Raw genomic sequence first — 20,969 nt, forward strand, 5'->3', positions numbered from 1 at the left:
TTTGCCCATTCAATATGATATTGGCTTTGGGTTTGTCATCGATAGCTCTTATTATTTTGAGATATGTTCCATCAATACCTAGTTTATTGAGAGTTTTTAACATAAAGGGATGATGAATTTTATCAAAGGCCTTTCTGCACCTATTGAGATAATCATGTGGTTTTGGTCTTTGGTTCTGTTTATGTGATGGATTACATTTATTGATTTGCATGTGTTTAACCAGTCTTGCATGCCAGGGATGAAGCAGACTTGATCGTGATGGATAAGTTTTTTGATGTGCTGCTGGATTTGGTTTGCCAGTATTTTATTGAGGATTTTCACACAGATATTCATCAGGCACATTTTTTTTATATTGTGTCTCTTCCAGGTTTTGGTATCAGGATGATGCTGGCTTCATAAAATGAGTTAGGGAGAAGTCCCTCCTTCTCAATTGTTTGGAATAGTTTCAGAAGAAATGGTACCAGCTCCTCTTTATATTTCTGGTAGAATTCAGCTGTGAATCCACCTGGTCCTGGGCTTTTTTTGGTTGGTATGCTATTAATAACTGCTGCAATTTCAGAACTTGTTATTGTTCTATACAGGGATTCAACTTCTTCGTGGTTTAGTCTTGGGAGGGCATATGCGTCCAGGAATGTATCTGTTTCTTCTAGATTTTCTAGTTTATTTGCATAGAGGGGTTTATAGTATTCTCTGATGGTAGTTTGTATTTCTGTGGGGTCAGTGGAGATATCCCCTTTATCATTTTTTATTGTGTCTATTTGATTCTTCTCTCTCTTCTTCTTTATTAATCTAGCTAGTGGTCTATTTTGCTTATTTTTTCAAAACACCAGCTCCTGGATTCATTGATTTTTTTGGAGCATTTTTCGTGTCTTTATCTCCTTCAATTCTTCTCTGATCTTACTTATTGCTTGTCTTCTGCTAGCTTTTGGTTTAGTTTATTCTTGCCTCTCTAGCTCTTTTAATTCTGATGTTAGGGTGTCGATTTGAGATCTTCCTAGCTTTCTGAGGTGGGCATTTAGTGCTATAAATTTCCCTCTTAACACTGCTTTAGCTGTGTCCCAGATATTCTGGTACATTGTCTCTTCATTCTCGTTGGTTTCAAATAACTTCTTGCTATGCAGTGCTGAGAAGAATGTATGTTCTACTGATTTGGGATGGAGAGTTTTGTAGATGTCTATTAGGTCTGCTTGGTCCAGAGCTGAGTTCAAATCCTGAATATCCTTGTTAATTTTCTGTCTCATTGATCTGTCTAATATTGACAGTGGGGTGTTAAAAAGTCTCCCACTATTATTGTTTGAGAGTTTAGTCTCTGTAGATCTCTAAGAACTTGCTTTATGAATCTGAGTGCTCTTGTATTGGGGGCATATACATTTAGGATAGTTAGCTCTTCTTGTTGAATTGTTCCATTTACCATTACGTAATGCCCTTCTTTGTCTTTTTTGATCTTTGTTGGTTTAAAGTCTGTTTTGTCAGAGACTAGGATTGCAACCTCTGCTTTTTTTTTGCTTTCCATTTGTTTGGTAAATTTTCCACCATCTCTTTATTTTGAGCCTATGTGTGTCTTTGCACGTGAGATGGGTCTCCTGAATACAGGACACTGATAGGTTTTGGCTTTTTATTCAATTTGCCAGTCTGTGTCTTTTAATTGGGGCCTTTAGCCCATTTACATTTAAGGTTAGTTATTGTTATTTGTGAATTTGATCTTCTCATCATGCTGTTATTTGGTTTATTTGGAAACTAGTTGATGCAGTTTCTTCATAGTGTCATTGGTCTTTATATTTTGGTGTGTTTTTACAGTGGCTGGTACCAGCTTTTCCTTTCAATATTTAGTGCTTCTTTCAGGAGCTCTTGCAGGGCAGGCCTGGTGGTAATGAAATTCCTCAGCATTTGTTTGTCTGGAAAGGATTTTATTTCTCCTTTGCTTATAAAGCTTCATTTGGCTGGATATGAAATTCTGGGTTGAAAATTCTTTTTCTTAAGAACGTTGAATATGGCCCCCAATCTCTTCCGGCTTGTAGAGTTTCTGCTGAGAGGCCTGCTGTTAGTCTGATGGGCTTCCCTTTGTAGGTGACCTGGCCTTTCACTCTGGCTGCCCTTAACAGTTTTTCCTTCATTTCCACCTTGGAGAATCTGATGATTATGTGTCTTGGGGTTGATCTTCTCATGGAATATCTTAATGGTGTTCTCTGTATTTCCTGAATTTGCATGTTGGCCTGTCTTGCTAGGTTGGGGAAGTTCTCCCGGATAATATCCGGAAGTGTGTTTTCCAGCTTGTTTCCATTCTTCTCATCTCCTTCTGGTACTCCAGTCAATCATAGGTTCAGTCTTTTTGTGAAGTCCCATATGTCTTGGAGGCTTTGTTCATTCCTTTTCATTCTTTTTTCTGTAGTTTTGTCTGCATTACTTATTTCAGCAAGGTGGTCTTCAAACTTTGATATCCTTTCTTCTGCTTGGTCGATTCAGCTATTGATACTTGTGTGTACTTCATGAAGTTCTCATCCTGTGTTTTTCAGCTCCATCAAGTCATTTATGTTCCTCTCTAAACTGGTTATTCTAGTCAGCAATTCCTCTAACCTTTTATCAAGGTTCTCAGCTTCTTTTCATTCCATTATAACATGTTCCTTTAGCTCAGTGTAGTTTTCTATTACCCATCTTCTGAAGCCTACTTCTGTCAATTTGTTCATGTGATCTCGGTCCAGTTCTGTGCCCTTGATGGAGAGATGCTGCGATCATTTGGAGGAGAAGAGGCACCCTGACATTTTGGGTCTTCAGCATTTTTTCGTTGATTCTTTCTCATCTTCGTGAGTTTGTCTAGTTTCGGTCTTTGAGGCTGCTGATCCTTGGATGGGGCTTTTGTGGGGGCTTTTGTGTTGTTGATGATGATGCTGTTGTTGTTGCCTTTTGCTTGTTTATTTTTATTTCAATGGTCAGGTTCCTCCTCTGTAGAGCTGCTGCAGTTTGCTGGGGGTTCACTTCAGGCCCTATTCATCTGATTCGCTCCTGTGCCTGAAGATGTCACTCAAGGAGGCTGGAGAGCAGCAAAGATGGATGTCTGCTCCTTCTTCTGGGACCTCTGACCTCGAGGGGCACCAACCTAAATGCCAATAGGATTGCCCCTTTATAGGGTGTCTGACAACCCCTCTTGGAGGGTTTCACCTAGTTGGGTGGCAAGAGGAACAGGACCCATTTAATGAAGCACTTTGTCCTTTGGTGGAGGGGGTATGCCTCGCTGTGGGGAAACCCACTCGTCTGGGCTGCCCGGATTCCTCAGCTACCTCAGAGATTCCTCAGAGGAAAGGCTAAGTCTGCTGGCCCGAAGAAGAGACCGAGGCCACCCTTTCCCCAGGGTCTCAGGCCCAGGGGCATCCAGATTCTGTTCCTGAGCCTCTGGCTGGAATTATTGGAGTTCCTGCAGGGAAACCCCACCCCATGAGAAAAGAGGGGTCAGGGTCAGTCCTGAAGAGGCACTCTGGCCGCAGACTGCCACAGCTGGTGTGTTGGGCTGTGGGGGACATGTCTTGGGACCAAGCTGTGCAGCTTCCCTGGCACCAACAGGGGAAAAGCACAGCCTTGGGCTACAGAGAAGGGTGCCACCCTTCCCCCGCCCAGGGAGCTTAGCGTGTTAGGTAATTGCAAGTCCCACTGCTGCCCCTCCCACAAGGAGTTCAAATGGCTTAAACAGCAGGCAGCCAGTGCTGGTCGCTTCTCCCACCAGGAGTTCAGTAAGCTTAAGCAGATTCCAGCTGAGAGGCTGTTAACAGTCTGCACATTCTGGGGTTGCGATGCTAGGCTCCGGTGGCGTGAGTTCGTGAGGGGCATCTTCTGATCTGTGGGTTGCACAATTCCATGTTAAAAGCACGGCTTCCCTGCCTGTGTAGCATGCTCACTCACCGCCTCCCTTGGCTTGGGGGAGGACACTCCCTGGCCTTTGTGGCTCCCAAGTGGGCCACCGCACCACACTGCTTTTCCTTCTCTCCATGGGTCAGGGCAGCCTCTTAGTTCTGACGAGAGAACCTGGATACCTTGGTTGCCGGTGAAGGATTCACACGTTTATTATGTTTTTTTTTTTTTTTTCCAATGGGAGCCTCCGAACGGTGCTGTTTCTAGTCCATCAATGAATTTCTTTACTCTTCTCTCAAAAAATAAGAGGGTTTCGGCCGGTTGCGATGGCTTACGCCTATAATCCCAGCACTTTGGGAGGCCAAGGCAGGCGGATCGCGAGGTCAGGAGATCGAGACCATCCTGGCTAACACGGTGAAACCCCATCTCTACTAAAAATACAAAAAATTAGCCAGGCGTTGTGGCGGACGCCTGTTGTCCCAGCTACTCGGGAGGCTGAGGCAGGAGAATGGCGTGAACCCGGGAGGCGGAGTTGCAGTGAGCTGAGATCCTGCCACTGCACTCCAGCTCCGTCTCAAAAAAAAAAAAAAAAAAAAAAAGAGGGCTTCAACCCCAACTGTTGTTCCTGTTGTTCAAGATTTAGTTCTATCTTGCTTTTGCATTAATATTCACAAATTAGACATTATTTATATTGATTTTTAGGAAAATGAGTTTTAAATTTACTCCCCAAGTTTAACATATTCTTTGTTCACCATTTTTCCTTGCATCTTAGATATTCCTCCTAAGATTATTTCAGAAGTGTCTTTAGTGACAATCAATTGGCAGTAGATCTCTCAGTTACAGTTTAATTGAAAATCTCTTTATTTTGATCTCAACTTGAAGATACTTTTGCTAGAATTGTATTTATAGGCTGACATTTTCTTTCTATACTTCAAAGATATTATCTCATTCTTTTCTGGCTTAATTGACAATCCTTTGTAGGTAATCTGCCCTCCTCCCACTGTAATCACTTTGAATATCTTCTCTTTATTGTTTATATTTTGCAGTTTTACTAAAACGTTCTTAGCATTTTTCTTATTTGAGGTTCATTAGGTACTTGAATTGTGTAATTGACATATGATATTTATTCTAAAAATTCTCAACTTATCTTTTCAATATTGTGTCCTTCACATTTTCTTTAATCTTTCTTTCTGTAAATTGAAAATATATAAGATAGATCTTTTCATTTTATTTTCTGTTTTTGATAACCTCTTTTTCATATTTTTCATCTCTTTGTCTCTATGCTAAATTCTGGATAATTTTATCAGATATATTTTCCACTTCACCTTTTCTCTTTTCAACTGTGTCTGATCCCTTGGTTCCCAACAAGGGGTAGTTTTGCCCATCAGGGAACATTTGACAATGTCTGGAGGAATTTTCAGTTGTCACAACTTGGGGATTGGGTAAATACCAAAGATGCTGATAAACATTCCATAATACAAAATGCACCCTCACACACACACACACACACACACACACACACACACACACACAGAGAGAGACAGAGAGAGAGAGAATCATCTGACCCAAATAGTCAATAGTATTGCCGTTGGAAAAACCTGATATAACCTGTGTTTTAGTCTATCTATTGAGTTTTAAGTTTCAAGTACTACATTTTTATTTGTAAAAATTCTATTTAAATTTTGTTTTAAAATTTCCTAATCAACTTTGATCATCTAATTCCTTCATCATACTTTTGATACTCACATTTATCTTTAAATGTGTTTGATACACTACAATTCCAATCGCTGTAGTCTTTGTGAACTTTATTCTGTACTTTATTTCTTCTGACTCTTGTTGATAGTGGATTATTTTATGTTGTACTTTTTATTGACACATAATAGTTGTGCACATTTATGGAATACTTGTGATATTTTGATATATGTATACAATGTGTAATGATTCAATCAGGATAACTGGAATATCCAACACCTCAAACATTTATCATTTATTTGTGTTGGGAACGTTCCAAATCTTCTCTTCTAGTTATTTTGAAATAAAATGTAGCTCATTCCTTGGCACTTTATCTGTAGGAATTATTTAAGACCTGTGTTAGAAGTAGTGTTTTTCAGTGGACCAGCAACATCAGCATCACTTGTGAGCGTGTGAGAAATGCAAATTTCCAGGCCCTACAATAGATCTACTGAATCAGAATATCTGGGGATGGAGCTAAGGAATTTATTTTATCCATCTTCCTAAGTGATGCCTAGGCTCAAATATGAAGGTTTGAGAAGTGCTGGTTTAAAGTATTTCTCCAGAGAGAATTTCCATTTATTCTGTCAGACACCTGGAAACATTATCAATCTAAGAACATTTTAAAAATTATTTTTGGGGGCTGGGGGGCATGGAATTAGCCCATTCTCAGTGCTCCAAACTTGTATGAGAATGTGGGATTTTGTTAAGCATTCTTGTAAAAGACTTTTTCCTTTTTTTTCTCCCGCTCTGTCCTACCCAGAGCCAAACCTTGTCAGGCAAACCAACTTCTCTGGGGCAGATTTTTTCTTATTCATCCACTGAGGGTGGCTCCTACCTGAGATCCTGGCTTTATGTCAGAGGAGTACATGACCTGACTACCGACCCACTTGTGCCAACTTTTAAGTTGTGGCCCATTGGAAACCCATCCAGTCTCTCTATAGTCAGCAGAAACCTTCAGGACAAATATTTCTATCTAGTTTATCCCTACCACCACCCCCGGAATTGCACTTTCTTGTAATTTCTACTCTCCAGTTGTCTTCAATCTCACTTTAGAAACAAAAGCAAAATAAAAATAGAAATTTTTGGATATTTTACCCACCATTTCAGGTGTTCTAAATCAAATGAATTCTTCACTCTTACTTGATCATACTGTCAGAAACAGAAGTCCTCATTTGGTTTTTAAAATACCCAAAATATTAGCATGATCCGAGTAAGTGCTAAAATGACTAGCCTTCCAGACCATGTGCTAACCTGTAATGTTGGTATTCAGCCTACCCACAGCTACTGCAGAAATAGGCAGGGATGGAGGCAGCCTGTTAGCTAGTGAGTCAGTTATTTATTGATCTCAGTCAGGCAGAGAATTCAATACAGCTAAGTAATAAATACTGACTCAGAAGTATATGCCCCCTAGGAAAGAACTTTCCAATGCTTACTGAGACCCCAAATAACTGCTTATTTCCATTGGTTGTAGATAAACAAGTATCCTGCACCAGCAACAGCTTTATATTTTATTTTGTAAGGCAATAAAAAATATGTAATTCCCTAGGGGCCCACATAAAATATTTAGTCTTTAAAAACAGTTAGTTTCTATCCAGTGTTATATGAGTTTTCAGGATCAGTCAAGGTTTCTTAGCACATCATAAGCTTAGATATAGTCCTCCAGGGAAAGGAAGGTATTGCAGTTATAAGCTTCAATTAACCATCATATCTTGGCAACAATATTTTTTAGGTCCCCAGGCAAAATAAAGCACAGCTGTCGAAATTAGTATCTCAATTCTCTGCCTCACTTTCATAAAGGGATTATTCAATATACATAATGATCTTACAAAATTCAAGGAAAAAAATGGCAAAGAAGTCAAGGAAAGTAGCCAGACTCCTGATGTTTTCTAGCTGTAGACTGTTAGAGACTCCCATGCTGTGCAATGACATTTGTTAGACTTTTTGTAATTTCAACTGGACAACCCTGTAACCCATGCAGAGAACACCTCATACAAGATTGAACTATACGAAATTGCCGATATGACTATTTTTGACCTTCAAATTTAGAAATTTCATAGGTTCAATCTAATACTTTGCCTTCCCAGTTAAAATTGATTCTTGCTTGTCTGGAAACTACGAAGTTATAATATAATGGAATAGAAGCCTCTCTGTGACATTATGGAGCATCAAAAGGGATCTGGGCAGACATGTTAATAAGAAAGAAGAAATTTAAATATGCCTACTTTTCTTTTAGGATCACCAGCAAATTCTCTGTGGTATGCCAATGGTGTCAAATTTTGTTTAGATGTTCACCTGTAACTGTGCCTCTGATACTCTGTGGTTCTTTTCAGCTATGCAGCATTCTTCTGATTCATTTTTCTCCATTTGTGCTGTTTTTCTCTGTGGTGTGAATCCATCCCTATCCATTATGTCATGCCTCCATCTTTTGCTGCTTCTTCAGATTGCACTGAGCCATAAGAGGTAAGCTCCATCAAAAGAGGGAAAATTGACTTTCCTTTATGCTCAGGAAGAATCCTTTATCCAAGGTATTCCATAACCCTGCCCCTGAAATCAATACTCTCTTAACTACCTTTTAAAAGGAACTGAATGAAAACAATTCCTTATAGCCACACTCACACCAGAATTCCCTGAGTGCCGTTGCACACACATTGCAAACTCAGCAAACTTAATTAGCTGTTGCTTACTAACGATCTTGGACATTATTGCCCTTAGATTTGTACCTTAGCATCACCCTCAATTTTCAGTATCGTAATATATATACTAAAATACCCCAGAAATTGGTATCATTTACTGCCATCTTGAATATAGAATTTCTAAGCCTGCCATCATCCATCAGGCTAATAATGATTACAATAAAAAGGCAATATTTGAGTGACTCTGTGTCATCATCCTTGATGGAAACACTGACATTTCCAAACATTAATGGGTTTGGCTATTTACACGCATAAAATTCATCAGATAATAACTAACTTCCCCCTTAATGTTTTACCGTATAGTTAATGAGAATTATTTTCATATTGATCTCAATTGCATTTCCAAACTTGGATTAGAATTTCCCACAGCCTATAGCTGATAATATCTCAGTTTTATCCTGAGAAGTTTTTCAGCACAGGAGAGTTGAAATTGGTTTTGATTCAAAAATGCCTTGAGCTTCTTAAGCAACTAATTTTTCAGCAATATTTTTTTAAGAATTCTTTTATCTAAAGAAGACAGGCTAATCCATATAAGAAGCCTCACATATCACTATTTAGATAGTTCATTCATCTATCGTTAATCCTCTCAGTTGCCATCTAACACTTAGAGGCAATAAAATAATCCTCTACCCCATACATATGGTCCACGTTAAGTTTCACCCTTGTTAATCCTGAGGGAGCCAGGGTTCACAATATAATGCTATTTCAGCAGTGTTACCTATGTTTTCCTGTCATTGAGCTTTGAATCCACATTGCTTTATATTGGGAATGTGTCATATTGTGACAGGCTAAGAATAAATTTGCATCACTTGCCTGACCTCTAAACTGACATTCAGTTTTAGAAACAAACGTTCCAACCTTTACCAGACACAGATTTGCATATCTGAACTGTTTAGTGAAATGAATACTTAATACAAGAAAGAATGTAGATATTTAGTCTATATGGCATGGCACTGCAATACTATTGGGTTTAATGCAGAAGGTCGTCTGACTCCTTGCAATCTCAAGTTTTTCTATCCCTGTGACTTGCTTTGACCTGCTTCCTAGTCTTGACCCCATGCATTGATGAGATAGATTCTTATCATTAGTATCCAGCTTTTGTTAAGGATAGATTCTCACCATTAGTGTTCATCTTGCATTCTGTCTTTCACATAGGTTAATTTTTCATGTTGTGGTAATACATAATATTCTTTGTAAAATTAAGTACCTACCTAAATATATTTTCATTGTAATTTCTGATGGCTGCATTTAAGACATATACAATGAAGAAAGGCTTAAGGAACTAACTTACTTGAATCATCCAGTGTGTTTGGGATACTTTGGTACCCAAAAATGTAAAGTAACCAGCTCTGCCTGACCAGGGAAGGGATTTAAGAAGGCTTCTCAGAGGAGGTAACTAACTGAATCCTGAATCTTAAAAATGGGAATTTTCTGGATAGAAAAGGAGTTCCAAGGCTCTGCAAGCCGTGAGACAACATGTGGAATGGTAGAAGATGTCATATTTGGGAGATAGCAACTAAGTTGACATAATTGGACCATAAAGCACTTGAGATAGGCATAGAAAAGGAGATGACCCAAATCACAAAGCTTGGATATCTTTATTTGTTTTGTGGTTGAGGTGGATGGAGGCTGTAATAGATATCAAATGGGGAAACGATATGTTTATATATTTATGTTTTAGAAAACAATAGTACATGGGACTAATATCCCACTTTAAATATTAACAGTTAATTTCTACTTGCACTCTACAAATTATCTTTTACTAAGATTTATGGGATTATAAATTAAGACAATGTAAATGCCAAAGAGAAACTAGCATAGGACCGGCATCAATGAGACCTGGGTTGAATCCTGTGTTCCTATATTCACCCCTTTCATGCTATATGATAGTGAAAAATTATACCTCATTTTAAAAAAATCTTAAATAGGGGACATTATTTATAGATCACAGAGATGTTATATATTATAATTCTAAAAGTTAACTGACATGTAATTGACACTCTATATTAGCCTCTATTTTAACTTTATGGATTGATACATTGTTAAGAATACTACTGCTTACAATGATTATTAAAAATTATTTTGCATTAGGAGAGATATACCTAATGATAAATGATACTGTGAGGTATTTTTTAAAAAACTGACGCAAGTCAAAATACACATGAATAGTTGAATACACATGAATATTTTCTTATGATCTATTGACCTTCTATGGAAAACTCATTACTTCTTTCCTTAACTTTTTTAAAAGAAACTTTCAAAGATTTCAGTAGAGTATTTGATTCTTACCAGATTCTGGATATCAACTAAAAGGTGTTTCTTCTTTTTTCTTTTTTTTTTCAAGCACATTTTGACATGACAAGGTGGAGCGATGGTTTTCTGAAGAAATGCTCTATCATTTATCAATTAATCTCGTCTTTATCAAACATTTTCAATTAAAACCATGCCTATTTAGGTATAATCCAGTCAGTTATTTATGACAAAAGAAAAAAAAAAGACTAACTCAGCAAGATTGAGCTTCCTTTTCTTTTTTGTTTTTTGAGATGGAGTCTCACTCTGTCTCCCAGGCTGGAGTGCAGTGGCACGATGTAACTGCAACTTACATCTCCCGGGTTCAAGCCTCAGCCTCCTGAGTAGCTGGGACTACAAGCGCGCTCCATCAGGCCTGACTAATTTTTTGTATTTTTAGTGGAGGTGAGGTTTCATCATGCTGGCCAGGCTGCTCTTGAACTCCTTTTTTTAATAGCCAAAATGTGCAGAACCAATTTTACCTCTTTGGAACATATGGATGGTTGTAGACAAAAGACTATTGCTGGTACAAAATTACATCTGACACTGTTGGTTAAAATAAGACTGGTTCTAGAAATGGAATATTTGTTTGCTTCATGTAAAATTTAGGGTTCAAAAAGGGATTCATATTTAAGACCTCACTAAAAGCTCTTTCACTCTACACTCAAATCGCTGTCACCCTTAAATATACAAACTTGGAGACATGTAATTACTTGAGATTCTTGAGAAGAAGGAGAAAGCAACACAGAAACCTACTTAAAATGTCTAATCCTTTAAGATCCACATTTTTGGGGGGGATTTTGCTTTCCAGATTTCTCACTACTGTGTTGGCCATACTGACACCACCCTGGGAAATATGGCCAAAATAAATCAAAACATGAAGAGGAAAATAAACTAAAAATACACAGTAATTCCCTTTAAGACCAATTTAAAGTTATTGTTCATTAATCCCACATTATTCTTTCCTAAACACCTACACAGGAAGCCCCTGTGGTGGCCAGAGCAGCCTTGTTCCTGGAATGTGCTCGTTTTGTTCACCGCTGCAACCGTGGCAACTGGCCAGAGTGGATGAAAGGGCACCACGTGAACATCACCAAGAAAGGCCTTTCCCGGGGACGCTCTCCCATTGTGGGCAACAAGCGAAACCAGAAGCTGCAGTGGAATGCAGCCAAGCTCTTCTACCAATGGGGAGACGTGAGCTTTTGGTTTTCTTCTATAACAATTAGGATGCTTGAGTGAAGTGGAGTCATTTTTTGATTGATTGTGTTTGTTTTGAAGACAATTTATTGAGCGTTTGTTATGTACCAGGTACCGAAGGAAACACTTTGGGGAAAAATAAACAAGTCATTTAATCGTCCCAATAAATCTATGAGGTTAGACATTACTATCTCTGCTTTACAGTTAAGAAAACTGAAGTTTATACAGGTCAAGCGACCTACCAAAGTTTACATATCTATTAATAGTAAGTAGAGGAACCACTATTCCATCTCCCAGATTAGATTTCAAAGCCTTGCTTCTAATTGCTATATTCATCAAGAATTATCTTTTCGAAAGTCATTGTTATAATTGTAAAATACACCCTTATTTTGGTTTCTATTCTAATTTATGTTTTGTAAGACATGATTTTTTCTAATTTCTTCATGAAATTTTCTCTTTTGTTGATGTGGCTCCTTTAAGTTGCCTGAAAGCCTTTGGAAATTGCACACACACATAAACACGTATGTATGTATGCATATGAGTAAGTGAATAAATTTAAAAGTGAATGAATGAAACTTCTTTAGGAATTCTAACAAAATGGACCCTTAAAGTAACTACAACTTCTTTACCATAGAAGGAAAAAAGGTGAAGAATAAAAAGAAATTCAAGAGGACCAAGTTGTTTCTGCTAATTTTAGACAGAGCTGAACATAAACACACATAAAGAGGTTCCATATATTCCTCTTTTCTTAAAGATTACTTGGAATAACTGTTATAATTTCCATTAATAATTCAGCTGAATGTGTCTACCAATGTGCTTACCAACTAAGGTATTCTTCCTCCAGTTTTACCCACATCTTTTTTGCAAAGTGCCAAAGTTATTCAAAAGGCGTGAATTGTATTCAGTATGTGTGTAGTCTTTCTATAAGTGTATCAGTTTTTCCTTCTTTATTTGCTGTTCTTTGGATTTTCTTTCCTATATAAAGACATCCTGTTTAAAAAGATACACGTATGTGTATATATATGTGTGTGTGTGTGCGCGTGTGTGTGTGTGTGTGTGTGTGTGTATGATATGTTGGAGTAGAACACTTTATTAATGCTGATGTCGATGATCAAGACTTAGCACTGCCCTTTTCAGGCTTCGATTGCACATTATATGTGAGAAGACACAGTTTCTCCTATGTAATATCTATTTTTGTAAATCATTGAGCTAAGTTATTATGTGATTCCATTGTACTTATCCTGCATTTAATTATATTTGGTTTTAACAGTACAAGGGTTTATACAAGTCAAGCAGTGTCAATGAAATGCATATCATGAGATACATAGAGACACCAGTAATCTCTTTAATGTGGAGAGATATTCCAACCCCCCGTTTATTACCTATCTCATTCAAGGGAGGTCTTATTGAGAGGCTTCTCTGAAACAGCAGTCACAATTGATAATCCCATTGGCTTCCTACAGGAGAGGAAAACCATTAAGTGCTACGCATTCGAGAGTTTCAGGTTTATAGGGAGATTGTGACCAACAGATTTCACAAACAGGTGTTTTCAGGACAAATGTCTTCTGACTTTCTTGCAGGATTTGACACTGCCAACTGCACATACCTCTGTCTTTTGTCCTTTGTCTTTTTGAAACCATTATGCTCCAGAGTTTCCTTGCATCTCTGTGCCTAATTCTGTCTCCTTTCCTGGTCCTCTGTCTCCTCCCTCCTCATAAACAGATATTCTCCAGGGTCTCTCTTAATTTCTTCCTATATAACTTACTTCAGGGTTACATTTATTCATATATTTACAACTGTAACCCGTAAGTACAGACTTCCCTAACCATAGCAGTTTTCAGATCCCAGACCTACATTGCCAGCTGCACTTTGGAAACATTCACTTAATATCCTAGAACTCAATCTTCCAAAATAAAACCCTTCTCCTCAAGTAAACACATTGCCACCTACAACCCTTCTGAGCTTTCTATTCTTATTGACACCACTGTCATCTGAGATGCCAACCTTTGAGCATATCCCAATCTCCTCCCCTATTGATCCCACCTCTTTCATGTCACTGAAGCCCGTTAGGTCAGATCCCCATGACTTATCATCTGGATGATTAAACTTTTTTCCTATTTGGTCTTCTCCTCACAGTCTCCTCTCATTTAATGCATCCTACACACTATCAGTGAAAAGATCTTCCTACAGCCCAGCCCACCCAAGATATGACATGACATTCATCCTCATCTCTCAGCCTCCAGACTTGCGCCCTCTAATTCATTCTCCAAACTGCTCTCAGAGTGATTAGGCTACAGTGCAAATTAGAGTGTGTTTCTTAACCACTTAAAATGCTTTCAGTGGCCCTCCTTTTCCCTCAGGATAAAACCCAAACTGCTTAGCCTGGCATCACTGCCCTCTCCACGACCTTTGCTCAGACCATTCCAAGATTATGAGTGATGAACTCAAATGAGCTAATGTACCTAAAGAATATGTGTTTAAATACTTTCTTCCTAATGTACGTTCAATAATAATCGGTTCTGACATGAATTTTTGAAAGCAGAGTCCATGCTTGTCTCAGCATTCCTGGGTAGCTAGTACAACGTCCCTGGCATAAGTGATCGGGTTACCTCTCCCATTCAGAAACTACCTTTCATCCTTCTCAAGAATGTAAAATGAAGTTCAGCTTCAAGAACTGTAGGATCTGATCCAAATCTACCTTTTCAGCCTTCCTGTACATTATTTCTCTCACAAAATTGAACTTCAATTATGTGGCCCCTCTGTCAGTCTCTGAGCACATAGTGCATTTCCATGAGCATAAATCCTTCAGAACTGTCCCCTCGAATGTCTATTCTCCCCAATCTCCATCAGTCAAAACACCAATTTGTCAAAGTCTACAAACTTTGAGACCTTCTGTGAGATTTTCTGTGACCCTCTGAACTAAATTTTCTCTTTATTTCTTTATTTTTCTATTTCAATGGCTTTTAGGATACAAGCAGTTTTTGACAACATAGATGAATTAATTTTATAGTAGTGAATTCTGAGATTTTAATGCATCCATCACCCGAGTAGGGCACGTTGTACCCAAAATGTAGTTTCCCAGTCCCACAGCTCCTCGACCCTCTCCCTCTCTGAGCTGAATTTAATCTATTTTATGAGCCAATAAAGTGTTTCTAGTCTCTTTAGCCAGTTAATGAGTTGTTTTGTTATGTTATTACACCCTCAATAGACTGTAAGCTCATTGAGAGGAAGAACACAGACATAGACAGTCAGACATCGTATGTTTGAATCCTGCTGAGTGACCTTGGGCAAACCTCCTAGCCCCTCTAAACTTCCTATTTGCCAAACAGTAATCTTTCTTATGTGGGCTTCTAATCTACCAAGGCACATTAAACAAAGGTACTAGTGTACTATAACAACTTACTCAACTTTGTGTTCTGTTTAAAACCTAACAAATTACCTCACTTAATAAATATTTGATGAATGAAGGAAGAGACGAATAAACATAGCCCTGAGGCATTTTTCTAGCTTTGGATGAGACATAGAGATCTAAATTATTATTTAGACATATAGTATTACAGCAGACAAGTTCATTTTTTTGAGCAGCCCTTTAAGCTTTATAAACTGTGGACTTAATTTAAGTTGCTTAGTTACAACATCCTGGAATAGTCAATGTAGATATTTTTCCCCTTTGAGTCTCACTATTTAGTTTGTTGGCTCCATTCCAGACTCATAATTGTATGTCTCCTCCTTAACAGAGGATCTCCAAAATAGCAGCACCAGGATAAGTCTTTTTGTTGTGGTGGTGGTTTTCTTTTTATGATTTGTTTTGTTTGCTTAAAACTTATCCAGTTAGCAGCTAAAATTTTAGAATCCCACATACTGCTTTCTCCTTGGTATGGTTTTTGCTTCTGGTTTTTAGCTCCTCACTTAATTCCAGAGTTTAGGGAGACCTTTTTGTTTCCAGATATCTAAGACCCTCAAAAATGTCTTTTCATTTAAAGAGTATGAGCATAATCTTCACTTAGAGAGCATGAGCATGTTGGTTTTCAGTAGTAAGTATATTTTCTTACTTGCTGAGAATTTAGTAACTTTTCTAAATATTTGCAAAGTATGATACAGAAAGAAAAAAGAAAGTTAGCTGGAATTTTGCTCTTACTTAAACGCAGAGTATCCAGACTGCAAACCCCAAGTTCGGTGATTTGTTTAACTTTTTCTCTCTCACTCCTGAGCCTGTGTCTCTTCTATTGTTGCATGCAGTATATAATTGGAAATAAAATAAATTAGATAGAGATAGTGTTTTTTGTCTCTTCTTGTGGAAAATTCCTTTGATAAACCAGACAATAGTGTCTGATGATTCAATAACAGATTGCAAGGGTGTTAGTTCTAAGAATACCGTGTAAAAACCAATATTGTCCATGTGCTGAGTTATTAAAACTTATATTTCTAATGTTGTTGGGTACTCTACCAAAAGAAAAGTTAGCATTTCTTACTAATTCATAGAGAATTATGGAAAGAGGAACAAAGTCTATAAAAGAAGCCAACAAGTACATATATAATGACAGATAGAAAAAAATTGCAGCAACAGAATTCTTGCCAACTCCTAAACTCATTAGCGTGACAGTGACATTCTCATTAAAAATAGCATAATCAGAAGCACTCTGAGGAACTGTGCCTCCTGATGTTTTAATGCAACAAAATCCTCCATTAAAAGCAACTGTGTACTCCCTTGTATCATATCTATAAAATAAATAACCTTTGAGTAAATGGAAATATTTTCAGAAAATCTTTTGTACAAATATACAAAGGTGTCATTCTAGTTTTTACAAGTCTTTAGACTGAATGACCTTGGGGATAGCCATTTCTTCCATTTCTGGTTTCCATACTGGCAAATATGGTGGAAACAACACTGTGGCATACAGAAGAGGCTTATGCTGGAAATAATTCTCATTAATTGGTTGCTTATTTCTGATGTAATATGAGAGCCTATTTTAGAGTTTGACTTAGTTTGTGCTGCTTCATTGTTTTCCTTCCCATTGTAGGCAATTGGCGTCCGATTAAATGAGCTGTGCCACGGGGAAAGTGAGAGCCCAGCCAACCTGCTGGGTCTCATTTATGATGAAGAGACCAAGAGGAGACTTAGAAAGGAGGATGAGGAGGAAGACTTTTTAGATGACAGTAAGGAGACTCCCTTTACTACAAGAACCCCTGCTTGTAAGAACCTCTGCTTTAGGAGCACTTAATACTTCTCTTTTCTCCTTCATATTCTTACCACCTCCCCATGTCTTTCCACTGCTCCTTCTCCCCTTTTCCCTGTGCATGGGTGTAAAGCATGTGCATAAAGCCACACAGAGACAAGGCAAGAACCAGAAAGAGAAGACAGATGGGGCAAGGAGCTGCAGGCAAGATGGAACATTTATTCTTTTCTTGTCTTTGACAAAACAAATATTGGTATTAGACTTCTCTGAGAAAATATCTCTGAGGCACTGTAGTTGTGGAAAATTTACTGTCCTAGAAGAGATTTTATCAGGTTTTGTGTTTTTTTATATTGCTCCAGGAAACAAAATCAGACCAAATAAAATTGAATATGAAATATTTTCCAAATCACTAAAATACTGAAAATTTTAAACAGTATATTATAGTATTTAACATGACACTGAAATATTAAAATATTCAGAGGTTGCTAGAACTGTGAATGTCTGCTGTACTGTACCTATTTATTAAATTTAGAATTGAATTTCATCATAGAAAAGTAGAGACAAAAAGATTCCTATTACATCCTTCTTCAACATCATTTTATGCATACATGCGTTCTATACCATACAAGCTTTTGTGTATATGTACCACTGCCTTTTATGGAATACAAAATTCCAGTTATAGTTATGGAATTCGTATCTTTATATGATGAACATAGTGAGATCTCTTCCTCCTGGCCTTCCCCTGTGGTTTGAAATTCAAGCTTCCTGACTACATGTTAAGAGTTGTCCTTCATTAGGTGATTCAGACCTACTGCATTGTTGCAGTCATGAAATGTAAAAGAATGGATGGGGGCGTAACATTAGGCAGGACTAAATAAGAATCAAAGAAAACTCTTATGATCTTCCTTTCCACGTTCCTTCCAAAGTTTTTTTTTTTTTGCATTTTTTAATCATGTTGCCCCTTCTAAGACTTTATCAAATCAGAGCAAATCTTCTTGACATATCCATTGACAAAACACCAAATTATTATGTCAGTCTTTCAGCCTAACAATGAAGGTTGGCCCCAAAGATATCTACAGTAGCCTAGACTATCTTAGAATGAGGTTTATCCAGCAATCACGGAACCTAGGGAAGGCCCACCATAAGACCCAACTAGCCAGAAGGCATTCTAAACCATCCTGGAACTTCCAGGCGCCCTTCAGAACAGAGAGAAGCTGAAGCAACATTAAATGCATGCATCCTCCTAGGCCAAAACAACTTGAATCTCCATTAGACTGCGTAAGTGTCATTTACCAATATGTTATGCCTAGAATATTAGTTTTTTGTTGAGACCAGTTAGAACTCAATCCTTGTTTATTATAACAGGATATTTAATATGATAGCCATGAAAGAGCCTAGACTAAGACTAAGCTCATTGTCTGCAGGACTGGTAAGAAAAGCCTGGATGATAACCTTAGGAGTGAAACGACAGACCCAAAAGTCTATACCGAATGTCTAGTGTTCAATTATTTTTTAAAAAGTGTTGCATATCCACACAATATTTAGTCAAATAGCCCCTATAAGACATATATAAGATTGATATGTCTGATTTTTTGTTCCACTTTCAAGTCAATACACAGCTCATCTTGCATTTAAAAGCTAATTATGGTACAAGCAACTTTCGGGCTGGAAATTCTGCAGAAGCTTGTCTTTTCCATTCTTGATAAGAGGCAAAGTCCCCAGCAACAAATTAACTTGGGAGGGAAAATGGTTTTCCTGAGAAAACAATAGCTTAAATATCTACAGAAAGACCATAATCTCCACCTATTTTCAAATGAAATCATGAAGTATGTATTCTATTCAATTAAGAAAGCCTAACACCCAGGAAACATTTTAGAGATATTTTTAGGACTGTTCATATGTAATGATACTGTGATTGCTTGATGACTTGATTCATTTAAAATGGATAACCATTTCCTTTCTTTTATAAGAGAAAGAATTCTACATGGCTTTGATTTTTTCTAAACACTTAAATAATCAATATATTTCTGCATCATCCTGTGTCATCAGTTGTGATGACACATATCTGAGAACTAATTCTGAGAATTTAAAAAAATCACTATGGTGTTACCGTGGTCATTATCTGTCTTTAGAGCAAAATCTATTAGTTGGCTTCTAGTGGATACAACTCCTTACTAATTCAAAGGTCAATATTCTGCAAAGCAAAAGAGAGTATTTGTACATTTCTAGTATAGCTATGCCTTAATTTGTCAGGCTAGCTTGCACAAATTATGATATATGTGATCCAGTAAGTATGTCTTGTCTGTGTTGCAGAAACACATTTGGACTAGAGCTGAAACAACTTCAGTGCCTTCAAAACAGCAAGACAGATATCCCTCATAAAATGAACTGACCGAATTTTTGTAGCTCCCAATCTAGTTCACTGCCATATACATAGTCTAAATCTGATTGAATAGCAGCATAGAAATCTTGCGAGATTACTTCCCATTTCTATTTTCATTAAAAGGTATTCTAGTTTAGTTGGAGCTGCATTTTGTTACTCTATGATGCTTTAAGGAAAATAATTTAGTTCTGCTTGTTCAATATTTTAATACTGAAGCACTCTGTAGAATTTGCAAAATGGAGGAAGAGAGATGCTTATGGTAGTGCATAAATCATGCTAAAGGGAATAGGTAAATTGAACTTACATAGATATAGATAAAGTCCTCATATGTAATTGGATGTTGGACCTATATAGGTAACATTCTCATGTGCAGTTTGATTTTACACATGTGTAGCTATGTCCATCAAACTATGCGTTTCTGTATTTTTTGTTGATTTGTCTCCTTATGAAAGAACACTTTCATTTCATAGGTACTGTGAACCCCTCTAAATGCGGTTGCCCCTTTGCCTTGAAGATGGCAGCATGTCAGCTTCTTCTGGAGATTACCACCTTCCTGCGAGAGACCTTTTCTTGCCTTCCCAGACCTCGCACTGAGCCTCTGGTGGTAAGTTAAAGCATGCATGTTAATAATCAGGTTACTTGGAGAGGCCAGGCGTGTGTCTGGGTTTCCAAGATTCACAGTTTTCTTAAATGTTCAATGGCTAGTATATCACATAATTTTAAAAATTCAACCAAGGGATTTTGAAAGATAAAAAGAAATGCTCTTTTCCTTGTTACAAATAATAACTCCAAAGTCGATCTAGAAATCAGTGAAGGTTGTCCTACTGGATACAGTGTTTTATTGATCACTATCAATTATGCTGGGAATATCTAGGAGCCTTTAGCTTCCTTTACTCTGAAAATATGAGGCGTTTTATGGCTAATGTTTTCCAGAACTCACCAACAAATTGTTTTATACCAACTGCTCATAAATCTGTATAGAAATTTGCTTCTTAATGAGTGTTCTCATTTAAATTATGGTTGAAAGTACTCCTGTATTTAGTGTCTAAACTTCCCCAAATGTACATTATTATTTCTGTAGTATTTCCTATAGATTATGGATAGACAGAAATAAGACCATGCGTGTGTGTGTGCATGCACGTGCACACACACACACGAATGCATGCATATACACTCCTGTGTGGTGTACCATGAGGGCCTGATTTGTTTAACCAATGATATAAATATAAATACTACGCAAGAACCAGGCACGTTCACAGAGTGTGTGGCACGGGGAACACCTTGGAGGCAATTTTCCTTCACTCCTAGTTCTCTGATGGGCACCAAGTTTCCAGCGATTCTTTTACCACAGGCATCATCCAGCTGGAGCTGAGGAACCAGACTATCTCCCAGAGCAATAGTTACATAAACAATCTATGTGTTTCCATTTAAGCAAATTTTACAATCCATAATCCACCACCTCTCCTTCTGTTTTTTTGTTTTTGTTTTTGTTTTTGTTTTGAGACGGAGTCTTGCTCTGTTGCCCAGTCTGGAGTGCAGTGGCATGATCTCGGCTCACTGCAAGCTCCGCCTCCTGGGTTCACACCATTCTCCTGCCTCAGCCTCCCGAGTAGCTGGGACTACAGGCATGTGCCACCGCACCCGGCTAATTTTTTG

At 37.8% G+C, this 20,969-nt stretch overlaps 1 protein-coding gene across 12 annotated transcripts in view; it reads left to right on the forward strand.

Moving 5' to 3' along the window:
* UNC80 (unc-80 homolog, NALCN channel complex subunit) overlaps positions 1 to 20,969 on the forward strand; it is a 233,478-nt gene that overhangs the window by 93,996 nt on the left and 118,513 nt on the right. For 7 of the 12 annotated variants that reach the window (XM_030804163.1, XM_030804170.1, XM_030804171.1 and 4 more), the window contains exons 23-25: positions 11,538 to 11,750; positions 16,775 to 16,946; positions 19,784 to 19,917. In XM_030804163.1, coding sequence (XP_030660023.1) covers positions 11,538 to 11,750; positions 16,775 to 16,946; positions 19,784 to 19,917 — 519 coding nt within the window. The remainder of the gene's footprint in view (positions 1 to 11,537; positions 11,751 to 16,774; positions 16,947 to 19,783; positions 19,918 to 20,969) is intronic. The other 5 variants (XM_030804167.1, XM_030804169.1, XM_030804168.1 and 2 more) reach the window with 1 other exon arrangement.

The sequence above is a fragment of the Nomascus leucogenys genome, chromosome 22a (genome assembly GCF_006542625.1).
Source record: "Nomascus leucogenys isolate Asia chromosome 22a, Asia_NLE_v1, whole genome shotgun sequence".
NCBI lineage: Eukaryota > Metazoa > Chordata > Mammalia > Primates > Hylobatidae > Nomascus > Nomascus leucogenys.